The sequence below is a fragment of the Anneissia japonica genome, unplaced genomic scaffold (genome assembly GCF_011630105.1).
Source record: "Anneissia japonica isolate Jap-2015-1 unplaced genomic scaffold, ASM1163010v1 scaffold1812_len1207588_cov181, whole genome shotgun sequence".
In the NCBI taxonomy this organism is placed as follows: Eukaryota; Metazoa; Echinodermata; class Crinoidea; order Comatulida; family Comatulidae; genus Anneissia; species Anneissia japonica.
The window spans coordinates 589,005-599,338 of record NW_022726379.1 but is presented as its reverse complement, the minus strand read 5'-3'; the positions used below and the strand labels follow the sequence as shown (position 1 = coordinate 599,338).

General features: G+C 32.6%; 2 protein-coding genes across 2 annotated transcripts in view; both read left to right on the top strand.

Moving 5' to 3' along the window:
• The window catches only part of LOC117113143 (transcriptional repressor scratch 2-like), a 7,595-nt gene extending 2,019 nt beyond the window's left edge, over positions 1-5,576 (top strand). Inside the window, exon 2 of the mRNA XM_033256396.1 lies at positions 2,628-5,576. Within this exon, the coding sequence (XP_033112287.1) occupies positions 2,628-3,382 (755 nt within the window). The 3' untranslated portion in view covers positions 3,383-5,576. The remainder of the gene's footprint in view (positions 1-2,627) is intronic.
• A 3,510-nt stretch (positions 5,577-9,086) lies between these two features.
• LOC117113145 overlaps positions 9,087-10,334 on the top strand; it is a 31,192-nt gene continuing 29,944 nt past the window's right edge. Inside the window, exon 1 of the mRNA XM_033256397.1 lies at positions 9,087-9,408. Coding sequence (XP_033112288.1) covers positions 9,094-9,408 — 315 coding nt within the window. The 5' untranslated portion in view covers positions 9,087-9,093. The remainder of the gene's footprint in view (positions 9,409-10,334) is intronic.

Sequence of the window (10,334 nt, the reverse complement as noted above, 5' to 3'; positions counted from 1 at the left end):
AAGAATTCTGGAATGAACTTAAAGGCAGTAGATGTAAACAAAATGTTGATTCGATTCTAATACCTGGAACGATAACATATACATCAGGCAAAGATGATATGAAAAATTCATTAAAATTGCATTTCGGTAATATTGCAAATGTTAACGCAAATAATAGTAACGATAAACTCCACTCTCCCAACATTAACATTAACAGTCAACATCAAGGTTGTGATCATGTTCTAGATGATATAAGTATTTCATTTGAGGATGTCGCTTATGCTATATCAAAGGCTAAAAATAATAAAAGTCCTGGTACTGATTCTATAACAAATGAAATGTTAAAACATGGAGGTGATTTCATGACTTTATCACTTCAAAAGTTATTTATCAGGATTATCCAAACCGAAAAATTACCGAATGAATGGAATGAGGGGATAATTATCCCAATATTTAAAAAGGGGGATAGACGTGATCTCAATAACTACCGTGGTATCACACTTAATTCATGTGTTTCCAAAATTTTTAATCGTATTCTTGCACACAATATTTCTCAATTTTTGGAAGATAATAATATCCTTGGAGCTGTCTCTTATACACATCTAGATGTGTATAAGAGACAGTATATATATATATATATATGATACTCCGTCAGAAATTTGTCACAATGTATTCAAAATCAATCATAGAGATTTGACCACTTTATCACAAATTATATTACTGTTCATTTTTAACACCCTTCATTCAAATCTTCAGGCCACCAGCCCTATTATTTACATATTTATTTGTATGTTATATATAGACCTATACATTATTTTGTATATTATATAATATATATAGGCCTATATAATATATAATTCCTGTACATAGGCAACAAAACATGTGAAGAGAAGGCAATATGTTGCCAGAAAATGGACCATTTAAACATTGTTATCAACTTGACAATGATTAAAACTGTAATTCTTCTTAAATAGGCCTACCAATTTGGTAATAAGTAGCCTATGCTTTGAGTAAAAGAAGTAACAATGTCTTCATATATTACATACGTCATTGATTGTCATCTAGATATATACATTAATGTTTGTCCTTTCGCAAATCAATATTAATGCAGTAATGTCGAGGCCTAAAAGAATCAGACAAATAGCCAAAACCTGCACCTTTTTAAAAACCATATAAACATGCACCTATTTAAAATATCATATCAAGTTTAAGCGAATTGTTTTAAACAATAAAATTGGTGTAGAAGTGAATAAAAATAATTTTTTTTTTTAAATGTAAGTAATCAAATTTCAATTGGTACTTAGAGATTATATTGCAATAACAATGGACCTACAATAGTTGAATTCGTCTTGATTTATGGAATATAAAAAGGATTGTGAGTGGGCCTTAATCATATAATTTTCTCTTCTGTAATCCCTTATAACTATGACGCATTAGGTACGCCAGTAAAAGAAGGCAAGCTGTACGCCATGTTTAAGATGTATACCACGTGACTAATATCATCAACAAAAAAGATACAGTGATGCTGCAGGTGAAAACTGTGCAACATGTCAATAGCGTTTTATGACTCATTTAGCGAAATTATCTAGTACTTGATGGGTCATTTGTTGAGCCAGTTCATTGGTCACGTCATGCGCAATATGTTTGAGAGGTTAACACATTGTCGTGATCATGCGCAATGTGCTCTACCTTCTTGAACCGCATCAATACTTACTTTCAATCATATGCCTAAGCTGAGTAAATATCACTAGATGTGACCAAACACTATGCTAGTTACATTGATGGTGGATAATTATCCTGTAAGACGTACCAATTAATATCTAAAATTAATACTTTATTCTTGTGTCATAAGAGACAATGCAAACTCAGATTTGCTACACGTCAGTACACCATTGATGTAATATCAGTGATAGTGTGTGTTAATCCAACGATCGTGAATAATTGCCATTTGTCTGAAGCATTCAAATGCGAAGTAAAAGCTATCTAAATATGCTTATGCAATGCGAGACTGTAACTTGTCACCTAACTCTTTTCTGAATTACTTGATTAACGATGCAAAATACAGTTTTTCTCGTTAAATTAGTCTCCTGTCAAGACAGTGAGCACAAGTTCATTCATATGTCATTATGTGCAGCTAACGCAAACTTCGTTGAAAAAAAACCTACTTGTTGGTTTTGATTAAGAACATGAATTTCATAACCATAAATATCATATTAAAGTAAATTCAAAGGCATTCAATTATTTCCAGCATATATTAAAAGGAACATATATATCAGGTAGGCTAAGTTAAAACCTACTTTGCATACGGTCCTGTTATTAGGCACAGGCATACATCAATATGTTGGGTGTACGTCGATTTGTTTTTCCTATTGTTTTTTGTTTATTGTATTTTATATTTCATTGTATTTTTTATAATGTAAAGCATCAATGCAATTCAGTTTTAACTGCGATTTTCATCAATAAAGAATACTTGAATACATAATACACAAACCTGAAATATATTCATTATAAAGTAGCCTATCATTATTATATTTAATTGAATTGCTTATTAAATGTATCGTGTATTCATAGTCATAATAAATTGTGGCCTATCATTTTATCTGACATTTTATTGCCAATTTGACACTGACGTTTTTGTTTCATTATAGGTTACATGCAAGATATATTCCCCTCACCAACAATTTCACCAATAAGTCGCAATTCATTGAGTGACAGTGATTCTATTTCTGATTCGGACATTAGTCGGGATGATTCATCGTCGATCACGTCACAAAGTGACGCATCTGACATCAATAACAGCGTCAACAAACAAGTCTTCCTCTCCTACGACGCGTTCAATATAACCGATGGACGATCACGTCGCCGTTCACCAAAAACTGCCGTCGAACCACCAGAAAAGCGTCAACGCTACAAGTGCAACGAGTGCGGTAAACACTACGCGACGTCATCAAACCTATCGCGTCACAAGCAAACGCATCGTAGTTTAGAAAGTGACCAAGCCAAACGCTGCCATATCTGTAATAAAGTATACGTCAGCATGCCAGCTCTTACCATGCATATATTAACACATGACCTCAAGCATAAATGTACTATTTGTAACAAAGCGTTCAGTCGTCCGTGGCTGTTGCAGGGTCATATGCGTTCCCACACTGGAGAGAAACCGTTCGGGTGTGCACACTGCGGGAAAGCGTTCGCAGATCGTTCCAACCTGCGTGCGCACATGCAAACGCATTCGTCATTTAAGCACTACAGTTGCAAGCGATGTGATAAGTCATTTGCATTGAAATCATATCTGAACAAACATTACGAATCAGCGTGTTTAATCAGTCCCGATTCCAGCGATAACGAGTGCAATTATCTCATTCCAAAAATGCAACAATCAGACACATCTCGATGTGTTTAGTACATGATTGTATTCAAACATTAAAAAAAAAAAACTTACACATATTCTGGTGTGTTTTTAAAGAAATTTTCATATTTTTCTAATGGAAACGTTTGACGATAGTCTGTCCAGGCTTTTTTTTATATAAACTTATGGTGTTTGAAACAAACATAAAATAATTATTCGTATTTTCAAATACCGATGTGTGCAAAAAATAAGATTGGAATCTTTCAAAATGTACTAAAATATTTTGGCAATAGATTTTTAACCAATTGTTTCCATTCCCATGGTCGTATCAGAGAATACGTCGTTTTTAAGTTAAAGTATAGTTTATTGATTTATAAACGGCGAATTGGAATCTTCCCATGCTCTATATCAGTTTGAGACATTCCTAGAATATTACGAGGGCTTGTTGTAACAGTAAACTAAATGTTTTCTTTGCTATGGGACCAAATTACATAGGCTGTATATGCCCATATATTTTCTCTCCTTAATGTTTCACTTTTATACTTAAAAAAGTGGTATTTTTCACAGAAGAATAATTGAAAACGAAGCAATATGTAAACTAAGAAGCTCATATCGGAGTTAGGTTATTTGTTAACAAGTATAATTATTTATTGTCATCATGTTCATGTTGTTAAATTATTATTGTATACATTTTTGAATGTAAGCATTATCAATACTAATGACTATTAGTTATTATTGTTACCATTGTCTTTGTTTAGGATTTTACAGTTGTTTTCATATGCTATGTATTAGCATAACAGGCCTGCAGTTTGTGCAATTTTGACGGATTTAGCTGTAAATCTGAGTTAACTTATTTATGAAACGTATTAGGCCTCAGCATCTTCCTAACTCGGTTGGAAATAGATACCAAAGATTAAAATTCTGAGGCTAAAATAATGACATTTTAGTAACGATTTTTGAGAAATTTCTTCAACAAAACGTGTTTTTAGAACAAACTAATGTTTATAATGTTAATGTTATATGAAACTTAGTTCCATATGACTGAGCACCATATACTTTAATGGCGTAATGATTATAAATGCTTCACAATCAAAACAAGTACTTCCAGTTTTAAAATGAAATGTATCTCAATGCATCTCAAATCGGTAGATTTAATTATTGTAATTATTTCAGTGATCGACTTCCTTCCAATGGTTACTTCCCTTAACTAAATAAGTTAATTATTATGATATTATTAACAAGTAGATCTTAATAACTGTACTAGACAATCAATTATATATTTCCTACTAAAGTGGTATTCTAAAAGTTGTGAATTTCTCATTACTGTACATGCTTTCATATCAGTAATAATTCACCCAATAGTTCGGGGTTGAGTTCGTCGTTGTCAGTAAGCCCCATACTATGCAATAGTCTACACAATAAGTATATGCATCACTCCACAGAATAAAATGCCATAAATTTTCATTCAAGAAATAAATTTAATAGATGTATATACACTTCTCATCATGTCAATGAAGTTTAATTTAACCACTTATAATTACCTAGATAATTGAAAAGTTTCTAAATACGGTGGTTTGTTAAAATATAAAAAGATATTTCAATTATTTTAAGGATTATGAACATAACAAAGTCTTTCCATTTTTGTATATTAATCTCATTTACATATTTCTAATGATATGATATTACTTGGTGTTGTTTTCTACTTCATATCAAGAGATACCATGCTACTGATTTTAAAGGTGATCATGCGTGAATTTCTAATAGGTATTGTGAGTTTGAGTGTCTCTATGGATTCAGATTTGAGTACACTTTACCAACAGGTGTGGAATATACATTTTGAGTCTACGCGGAGAAGAGTGTCCCTCGGGCCTCATGCGAATGCAACAACCGAAACCGGTTTTCATCATAATCGAGAATTGCTAGCGAAGCGGATTATCTTCAATTTAATATGTTGATCAAATTATGTCACATTAATTGAGAATGCTAAGCAACCAGAACCCTCGACTGAGTATATAAGACCAGTGTAAGGTAGCACAAAGGCAGTTAGAGTTACACTTAAATTATCCACTATTTTATTCCTGTGTACATATCAATTTTCGTAGTTATGTATTAATTTTGTTATACATTAAATTTTAATACAACTGCATAGGACACGAAGGGTAAAGAACATTGAAAATCGATTATTGTGGAACACTATCATTTTCTAGAAATATAACGTTAATATTAGTATTAAAGATCAAAAAGAAAATCGCTTTGTATTGCTTGTCTTTGAGTATTTGTATACTGTGTGTAAATATGCTGAACAAAAAAAAAATATAAACTTATTGTCACGATAGACTTATAAAACCCATTATATGCAAACAATGTGCTCATTATATTTTTGTTTAGGCTTATGAACACACACATCATATACATTATATATACTGTCTCTATATATATATAGTGGTGAAAGCGATGACAATAAAAACAGAAATCAAGTTGATTATTATAATGATAATAATAATAAATAATTTTTTATTATTTATTTAATAGTTCGTCCACTCCTGTGGACTTCATCAGCGTAAGTGATAGGAGTGGACAAAATATTCGTGTTAAATAAATTATGTTTCAAAAATGCGTCAGCTTTTGATATATACATTTATAAGAGGACTATTATCATCACCATCATTCCCTTGAAAATATAAAACATTACCATTACTGTAAATGAAAAATAATTTACTCATTTGATTGTATATCTTCAATTTAGCATGATTTTGTTGCCGGTAGATCATGTAGCACTATCTTAAACAGTGTTAATCATTGGAAAAAAATGTAGATGAACACGTATCTATGTATCGATGGTCGAAAAACCTCATGATTATGATATCTGTGGTCCGGTGTCGGCTCTTAACATATTAAGGCACGATCAAAGAAAGTCATCTTTAGGGGTGCATCATTTGACCCATCTGAGCTTATCATATGTTCTCCGGGGTTCTGTTCTGGCCCTACAATGTTTAACGATTTTGTTCTGTAATTGACCAATACTCTATCATCTCATCTTTATCAATATGCAGATAACACTGTCATTACAGAACTGAGATCGCAGTATCATAACAAATTCTCAAAAGAGGTATAAACTTGCTTGAAATTGGAATGTAGTAAATTAAAAAGCAATTAAGTGCTAATAAATTTAAAGTTATGAGAATAACGATATTTGCAAAACACATTGACAAATACGCTTATTCAATTGTCTATGCCAAGTACATACAAAGGACATAGTAAAGTCATATAGAAGTACGGTACGTCGAAATTTGATAAAAGGGGCTGCAGATCAATGAAAATTTTAGTTTCCAGATTAATCAAATTTCCTTTATTCCAAATATGAATGTCCTGTAAGTGAATTTGGTATTCCAGCCTGGTCACCACATAAAATGATCGATTTAACTCCTGTATAGTGAAGACTAACACGAGCTTGTTTCTTAAACCCTAGCTTTCAAGAAAACACACTTACACAACTCCAATGGTCATCTTACAACTTGGCAGTTAACCTTCAAAATCGCAGTCATTCTTACATGATCCTGCTTGGATACGTAAGGTAATGATGTTAAATTTGGGTTTGCTATTGTTCGGTACTGGGACCTGCGTTATTTTTCATTTACATAAGCGGCATTCAAGACAAGATTAAATTATGTTTACAAATGTTTGCTGCTGATCATAAATCTTACAGAACGACCTTCACCTACTAGAAGAATGTTCTAAAACAAAGTTTTAAAGATCAAAAAGAAAATTGATGTTTTATTTTTTACAAGATATTTGTCTTGACATTATTGATGTTGGCATGCAATAAACATTTCAATCCTCATTAATTTTAAAAAGCTATTTAATTTAGAAAAATCGTTTGAAATGTACATAGGTTTATCTAAAAATAAGCTTGATACTTGGAAAAATAAGTGGGGTGTATTTGATCGTAGTTTAGATTTCAGCCAACATAGTTGCTGTTTTTTAATATTGGCATTGATTTAATATTTTTTTCATCTAATTACTTGTATATACTTAGTTTTTTTTAGAAAAGCCACTAACCGAATATATTGTATACTGTTTTCCATGCATCTCAAAGTCTCCTATTATCAATTGTAAACCTCTATTATCTGTATTGCTATCACAAACATATGCACAATGATTAGTAGTTTAGATCGTAGTGAGGTGGTGATAACAATTATAATTTGTTTCTTTACTTTAAAATCAAAAAGATATTCTGATTATTTATTTTGTATTTTCAGTAACCTTTTGTGTATTTATGGAAATTAAAACTTTTTGATTTTCAAGAAAAAAAAAACAATAAACGAAAAGCCACTAAAACTTGTGGACTTACTGCCCAGAAACTTAATATTATTATGTTCCTATTTTATTATTCTATTCTATGCTGGTGCTCGTCATCTGGACAAGTTTTTTTCTTCAGTTATAACGGTGCATTACCAATTGCTCATTTGAGTGTTGACTAGGCGTTGTTCTTTGTTTTTCCGAATGTAAGATAGAATAGAGACAGCATTTTGTTGAATTAACAGACTGAAAGAAAGAAGCAAGTTTCAAAATGCACATGTACGGTATCTCTCCTGATTCATTCCTGTCGACTATTACTTTTTGATGACTGTTAGTTGATCAGGTATTTATCCAGCTATTGGTTTTGTTTCTGATTCCATATATATTTAATTTGTGCAGCAGTCTTTGGTGAGCAACTTTATTACTTTTGCGAAATCTAATAGTATAACGTTTGTTTTTACTCCTAAGTTCCTAGCAAATTCTTCAACAGTAGTAATTACTTAAGTTCCTGCTGGGGGCGGTATACATTGCTCTATGGAGGCGTTCATGTATATCAGCTCAGCAAAAATCGTTTAAAATACAGGATTAATTTAAATATTTTTTTCGGAAGATACTATCTAAAGGATTATACGAGACAAGTGAAAAACCAGGTAAAGAAGATAATTGAAATTATTGTGATTTACCTTTTTCTGATCTGTGGGGGGGGGGGAAATGACGACGTATTCTACCTATTCAAAAGACGCGCCTTTGGATCAGGTGACCCAGGACGCGGCAACCCGGTAGTTCGATAAAAGTGAAACCGGTATTCATGAAAGTAGACGAGGTGAATGCTATCGGTGATATATTTGTTGAACCTCAAGATATTTATAAAGTTCTTTTGAAATCTATGGAAAGTGGTAACATTACGGGAATACAGAGAATAATGAATTTATGGAGGTTGTACATATAACCGTCAACAGGATAGAGTGATGCTTATTACGGGAGGAGTGAATATCGGAGGTAGGAACATTAAGATCTATGATAAGAATCCGTATTTACCCGGTGATACCGACTCTACCCGGGTCATCATTAAAGACTTACCGCTTTCTGTGGCGGATGACGAAATACGAACATCTCTGATGATGAGATTTAACTGCAAAATTAAGGGTGCTATACAGCGTATGAAATTAAGAGTCGATGGGCAACTCACAAGCTGTCTAAATGGAGACCGGCTATTCTACGTTGAAAAACTTAAAACTCAATTACCAAGGTTCTTGAATATAAACGACTTCAAAGCCAGGGTATTTCATAATGGCCAAGCAGATGAGAGAGTCAAGTGTTCCAAGTGTTTGAAAAACCGGCATAATGCATCTGCATGTCCCAATAAGCTGGTGTGCCATGCATGTGGTTTAGAGGGACATAGAAAGGATGAGTGCAGCGCAGAAAAGTTACTGCATAACGACTCTGGAGAGCAACTCATCCAAGAAATGTGGGTACGTGTTATCACAGAGAAAAAATATACCAACATGCAAGATGATGAGTCTAAAGATGGAATTTCCAACTCAGATGAAGATAGCGCGGACAGTGATGAGGAAGATAATGAGAATGCTGAAACATCAAGAGAAGAAAATCAAACGAAGCAAAGCAAGATAACTGACTTCATGGGAAATCAGCTACTAAACAGAGAAAAGGAAGCGAAAAAGAAAACAGCACGAATGAACCACAGGATGAAGAAAAAACACAGGCAGATAACATCTTGCCCACGTTGCCTGGTACCAAAAGAAGAAGAAAATCCAGCAAAAGTAAGGAAAATAATAGAAAGAAATAAGTGTTCAATGAACAATCATAGTCAGTGATAATTAAATATGAATATATGTGTGTATAATTAATTATGTATATATTTATTGTATATGTGTTTACGTATATATAGTATATACATGACATGTTCGATATTTGATATCAAAATATGATTATCGGTATATGCTATCAAAATACTATTAACATACAAATGCTGTTACCATTACTGTACAAATGCTGTTAATATGTATAAATACTGTTACTATGATTATCGTTTATGTACGGAAGCTTAAAGTGACCTTCCGCGTTTCCGAGTTTCCAAGATAATTATCATGGAAACATGGAATAAATACTTATTAAGACGTCTTTCCGAGATAATTTATCTCGGAAAGACGGATTTCCGAGATAATTTATCTTGGAAAGACGGAATTCCAAGATAATTTATCGTGGAAAGACGGAATTCCAAGATAATGTATCTTGGAAAGACGTCTTTCCAAGATAATTTATCTTGGAATTCCGTCTTTCCAGTATAATTTATCTTGGAAATACGGAATTCCAAGATAGCGTATCTTGGAAAGACGGAAGTCCAAGATAAATTATCTTGGAAAGACGTCTTTCCAAGATATGTTATCTTGGAAAGACGGAATTCCAAGATAACATCGAGGAGACGAAATTCAAAATTCAAAGATAGCCTGAAAGCTGTAGTAATTATAAGGAAAGTTGAGCTACCTGTAACTTACCAATGGATAGGCCAATATTCAATTTGTTCAAGTTCAAAGTTGTGAGTGAATATTGTTGTATTTCGTTGTGTGTTGTTCTGTATTGTCATGCATTGTTCTGTATGTACGCATCAACATCTGCTTATTAAAACGCATGAAAAATACGCCTACGTTAATTTTTAATGTATAAAAATTAATTTCATTTTTTTTCT